Source organism: Periplaneta americana, chromosome 10, assembly GCF_040183065.1.
Source record: "Periplaneta americana isolate PAMFEO1 chromosome 10, P.americana_PAMFEO1_priV1, whole genome shotgun sequence".
NCBI lineage: Eukaryota > Metazoa > Arthropoda > Insecta > Blattodea > Blattidae > Periplaneta > Periplaneta americana.
In genome coordinates this window covers 145,021,328-145,027,526 of record NC_091126.1, presented here as the reverse complement: position 1 = coordinate 145,027,526, position 6,199 = coordinate 145,021,328, and the positions used below count along the sequence as shown (strand labels likewise).

At 40.1% G+C, this 6,199-nt stretch overlaps 1 protein-coding gene across 2 annotated transcripts in view; it reads right to left on the bottom strand.

Moving 5' to 3' along the window:
• Positions 1–600: 600 nt before the first annotated feature.
• LOC138708066 (zinc finger protein ZFP2-like) overlaps positions 601–6,199 on the bottom strand; it is a 51,463-nt gene continuing 45,864 nt past the window's right edge. For both annotated transcript variants that reach the window (XM_069838198.1, XM_069838199.1), the window contains one exon: positions 601–3,937. In XM_069838198.1, the coding sequence (XP_069694299.1) occupies positions 3,155–3,937 (783 nt within the window). In that variant the 3' untranslated portion in view covers positions 601–3,154. The remainder of the gene's footprint in view (positions 3,938–6,199) is intronic.

Genomic DNA, 6,199 nt, shown 5'->3' with positions numbered 1-6,199 from the left:
CGTGTTAATTACGTAAGTCTGTGCTGCTTACAGCTGTTTCGGCGCTTCCTCACACCATCCTCAGAGCCTACTAGATCTCGGCATCATCTCGAACTTCTCTGCCTGATAGCAAACATATGTAGCTTTTTTTCAATATTTCATTTCAAATTCTGAGTTGTTCTCCTTCAACGTCTATGAAACTATTGCAAAACACATCCTCCTCTTCATTGAGATCTGCTGTAGTGTCAGCACCGAAACAGCTGTAAGCCGCGCAGACTTACATAATTAATACGAGTAAGTCCACTAGTTCATCAATTACGTAAAAAGTTCCCACTGAAATTGTTCCAGCAAACATCTGGTTGCAGTAGCAGTGTGAGGGTGGGCATTGTCGTGAAGAAGCACAATACTGCAGGAAAGCAGTCCATGCCTATGATTTTGGATTGCTTGCCATAGATTTCTTAGGGTGTCATAATATCGATCTGCATTGATCGTAGCATCTTATGGCAAGAATTCCACACCAAGAGAGCACCCTTACGATTCCAAAAAACCGTCGCCATGACTTTTCGACAGAATTTGTTTGAATTTTCGTAGTTTTTTGGGTGATGAGGAATGATGCCACTTGAGTGACTGGTGCTAGGTCTCTGTGGTGAAGTGAGACACCCATGTCTGATCAAACAAGGCATTTTCATCTGCGTGATATTGTGTCAAAAATGTCAGTGTTGCAGCCATTCTCTGTGTTTTGTGTTGGTCACTCAGTTGCTGGGGTCTCATCGTGCAGAGGCAACTGAGTGACCACCACAAAACACAGAGAAATGTTGCAACACTGACATCTTTGACGCAGTATCACCCAGATGAAAATGCCTTTTTTATCAAATTGTTACTGGTAATGAGACGTGGGTGTCTCACTTCACCCCAGAGACCAAGCGCCAATCACTCGAGTGACATCATCCCTCATCACCCAAAAAACTGCGAAAATTCAAACAAACTCTATCAATATACTTATATTCATACATATGAGGTCTCGCCATCCTCATTGAATAATCACGACTACTATTTTGTATTAGTAGTCAACAAGTGTATACCTAATAATTTGAAAAGAATTCGTTCTGGCACCGGGAATCGAACCCGGGACCTCTCAGCTCCGCCAGGACATGATCCACGGTGCCGGCCGATCTCTCCTCATTGTATAGTCAATGGCCTACTACCTGCATTTTAGATGTATGTCATATGTGCAGGAGCGCATATTTAAATGGCTTTATGGCCATATTTTAACAACAGTTTTTGAGTACTGTTAACGTTGATATATACCTATATTGTCCTAGCATAGCTCAATTGGAAAGAGCGCTCAGCGCACAGAGCTGAGAGGTCCCGGGTTCGATTCCCGGTGCCAGAACGAATTCTTCTCAAATTATTAGGTATATACATGTTGACTACTAACACGAAATAGTAGTCGTGATTATTCAATGAGGAAGGCGAGATCTCATATATATGAATATAGGTATATATCAATGTTAACAGTATTCAAAAACTGTTGTTAAAATATGGCCATAAAGTCATTTAAATATGCGCTCCTGCATATGACTGTGATGTAGTTTATGCTGTGGGCAATTTTATTGTTTATGGTGGCTGTACTGTTTGGTTTATTTTTCCTGAATGCACCCTGATCTTCTCCTCTGCTCACTGGAGGAATGACACACATCGCCAGGCTCGGCTGGGAGACCGGGCTAACGTTCAGTTGGTGAGAGAACTCGATGGAGTTACGACATCAAGAGAGAAACGGGCAGTCTCCCGTCTCGGCTGAGATAGTCGTCAACTCATCGTATTACGTCATCACGGTGGTCGGGTGACCCCGCTGATTTGGATAGCTACGACTTTCGTTTGTGTGGTATAATTCACCGGTGCAACATCGTTTGGATATCATTGCTTTACAGACTAAGGGATGGTCTGTTTCATTCTTAACAGCGTGCTGGCCAGCATTCCTAATTTTCATATTCTACACTACGAGGGATCATTAACGTCCATAAACCCACAGGGAAGTTCTCTGATGTCGCTACGCTATTAATGTACATAGCGGCTCACTTTGTTATGGTGTGTTTCCCAAGGATTTGAACTTTAATTCAGCTAAAGGTTGGAGACTACAACTTTATATGACTTATTAGAGCCCGAGTCTATCCGGACTGTATTTTCAATGAGTGTTTAATTTACTCTGTGATACATCGCCATTCTTACTTTCATTACGATGGTAGACATTAATTTTCTCTCTTTCATTCTCTCACTACTTTATATTGTTATTAGATTTATAATTCTTTGTCTTTTTGTATTTTTATATTAACTTATCTCTCTCAGTCTGTTTATATTAAATTGTTATAATTATCATGGTTTTTGCTTTATACTATTTGTGAAAGACAGCCAAAAATACCTAAAGCTACGATCCTTTTCCCTTTTCTGGGTTTTACTCAGGCATGCTAATACAACATGACTTATGTCTAAAATGCAGGTAGTAAGCCATTGACGAAACAATGAGGAGAGTTCGGCCGCCACTGTGGATCGTGTCCCGGCATAGCTTAGTTTGAAAGAGCGGTGAGAGGTCCCGGGTTCGATTACTGGTGCCAGAACGAATTCTTCTCAAATTATTCGGTATAAACTCTATCAACATGAAAAGTTATGGCGACGGTTTTTGGGATTGTAAGGGTGTCTTCTTGGTGTCGAATTCTTGCCAAAAGATACTACAATCAATGCAGATCAATATTGTGACACCCTAAGAAAACTACGGTGAGCAATCCAAAGTTGTAGACGTGGAATGCTTTCCCATGGTATTGTCCTTCATGACAATGCCCGACCTCACACTGCTGCTGCAACCAGATGTTTGCTGGAACAATTTCGATGGAAACTTTTTGTTCACTCACCCTACAGTCCGGACCTTGCTCCTGGTGATTTTCACCTTTTCACGAAACTCAGAGTTCCTGGACGGTAATCATTTTGGAAGTGATGAAGAGTTAAAGACTGCAGTGAACAACTGGCTTAAAGGGACTGGCGGCAGATGACTACAACTTGGGAATTCTAAAGCTCGTGGACAGATATGACAAATACTTAAATAACAGAGGCTAAATAAAGTACACTTCACAAACTCTCGTTACTTTCTGGATTACCCTCGTATTTGTGAATGGCAATTGCGTTACTGTCCAGTCAACTGTATGTGAGAACTATTTTTTGGGTGACTTTGAGAATGAACCCTAAATGCCTTAATACCCGTGAAAGATTTCTCGCATATTTTACAAAAATGTGTAGTTTCTATACTGTGCTTCTTCAACATGTGGGGTTCCAGCTGTGACTTCTGGCAGAAACCCTTACCACATACAGAGCACACATATGGCTTGTCTCTGGAATGAATAGGATGATGTCTCTTCAAATCTTTATTAGTAAAGAAACCTTTCCCGCAAGTGGAGCACACATATGGCTTTTCCCCTGTGTGCGTGAGAATGTGTGTTTTGAGATGACTAGGAGTCAGAAAATGTCTATCACACATCTTACAGATATAAGGTTTTTCTCCAGTGTGGGTACGGGTGTGAACCTTTAAGCTAAGAGCATGACGAAAAGCTTTTCCGCAAAGGGAGCACTTGTGCGGCAATTCCGTCGTATGCGTGAGAAAATGCTGTTTCATATCAGCGCGTTTCGCAAACGCTCTACCGCATTTTTCGCAGACATGGGGCTTCTCCCCTGTGTGGGTCAATGAATGCATCTTCAAATTCGTAGACAACCTGAAACTTTTACCGCAAACAGAGCACAAATATGGTTTTTCTCCGGTGTGGATTAGAATGTGAGTCTTCAGATGACACAGCATTCTGTACTCCTTCCCACATACGTTGCAAGTGTGACGCTTGGGCTTCAGAGAACTGCTAGGTGGTGTGTCGGCTTCTGGAGGACGGCTCCACAAGAGTGAAGAAGTGCCCACATTTTCCTGTCAATCAACAAGTTCACATTTCAACAACGATACAGTGCAAACTTACAGATACGACGAATTAATTCCATATATCCAGCAACTGACGGTAACAAATTCTTTATTATGAACAATCCGAATATCAAAAACACAAAAATAGTGGTATCTGAACTGGCGGTGGTCGTGGTGGTGGTGGGTAGTAGTAGTAGTAGTAGTAGTAGTAGTAGTAGTAGTAGTAGTAGTAGTAGTAGTAGTAGCAGCAGCAGTAGAAATGGTGGTGGTGTTGGTAGTAGTAGTAGCAGTAGAAATGGTGGTGGTGTTGGTAGTAGTAGTAGTAGTAGTAGTAGTAGTAGTAGTAGTAGTAGTAGTAGTAGCAGTAGCAGTACCAGTAGAAACAGCAGTACTAATAACAGCAACAGCAGTACAAATAGTAGTAGAAATAGCAGTAGAAATAGTAGTAGTAGGCGTAGTAGTAGTAGTAGTAGTAGTAGTAGTAGTAGTAGTAGTAGTAGTAGTAGTAGTAGTAGTAGTAGCAGAAGCAGCAGGAGTAACAGTAGAAACAGCAGTACTAATAACACCAGCAGTAGTACAAATAGTAGGAGTAGCAGTAGAAATTGTAGTAGTAGAAGTAGCAGTAGTAGTAGTAGTAGTAGTAGTAGTAGTAGTAGTAGTAGTAGTAGTAGCAGTAGCAGTAGCAGTAGTAGTAGTAGCAGCAGCAGTAGGAGTAGCAGTAGAAACAGCAGTACTAATAACAGCAGCAGCAAAAGTAGTAGTAGTAGTAGTAGTAGTAGTAGAAACAACAGTACTAATAACAGCAGCAGGAGTAGCAGTAGAAACAGCAGTACTAATAACAGTAGCAGTAGAAGTAGTAGTAGTAGCAGTAGTAGTAGTAGTAATAGTAGTAGTAGAAATAGCAGTAGCAGCAGGACTAGTATGAGTAGGAGCAGCAGTAGCAGGACTAGTAGTAGCAGTAGCAGCAGCAGTAGTAGTAGTAGTATCAGCAGCAAAGTAATGTTACAACAATGTCTGAAGAATATATCACACGCATATTTCTGATGGTGTACATTTTGGTATCTGTACCATGTTCCTTGAAATGAGACGAGAAAATGTTGGCCAGCTAACTGTTTCATTCACACAGAATGATATGATTTTCATAAAATTACACTGCCAAAGTTTTCAAACAAACTATAAATTCCCAATGGTGTGTTTAACTAATCCTGACACCATTTTTTTTTAATTCAGTGAAGAGGAAAAGTTTAATGTGTATTTCATGTAGCACAATGACATGAGCTGCCAGAAATTATTTAAACGCATTTTTAGTGAACATATTATTTAATGCTCAAGTGTTGTGGTCTCCTTGCTCATCTGATTTAAATCCTTGTAACTTTTATTTATGGGGTATCTTAAAAAATAAGGTGTGTATTCAAATTTTGCACACTTGAAAACTGAAAGAGAACATTTGAGAAGAAATTCCATAACACTTTCTATGTGAGGCATGCAAATATGGTGGAGGTCAACATCAAACACTACTGGTAACACAACCACCACCACCACCCCAGCACCACCATTAACAACATTAACAGAACCACCACTACCGTCACCACCGTTAACTTATACCAACAGCATTAGAATCACTACTGTCACTGCCATCACCAACAGTACCAAGATTACCGACAATCCAGCTTCACTAGTACCACTACTGCTGCTGCCACCACTCTAGTATCACCACCAATAACACCACCACTAATATTGCATCATCCTTACCACCACATTACTATTATCAATATTACAAGCACAACCACTCTTATTATTCTATTGAATTTTATCACTTGTGTAGCAGTAGCAGTCACAGTCCCAGTAGCATTAGTAGTAGTACATCACAACCAGTACAGATGTGTGAACCACCACTTTTACTGGTACTATTACCACCAAAATATCTACCAACTGCAAAAGCCAAAAGCATAACTACCACCATCAATAACACCATCAGTCAACAAAGCTTTCTTAACCAGGATAAGATGAATTAATTAAAAATCTGTATGTGTTATCGAGACTATGACAATGAAAAGTTCTAACATGTAACATTTGTTCAGAAACATATTTTATAGTGAGTGAATTGTATAAAAATATAAAAATGTATTAAAACTGGCCTACATCGAATCCGGCTACTTTCTTTAATGTGGTTCTTTCACACAATTATGTAGAATTTTTTTTTTTAAGATACAGCTTAAAACATACTTTCGCTTTTGTGGGTGATCTAAACTAAGATGATTTATTGGTTTA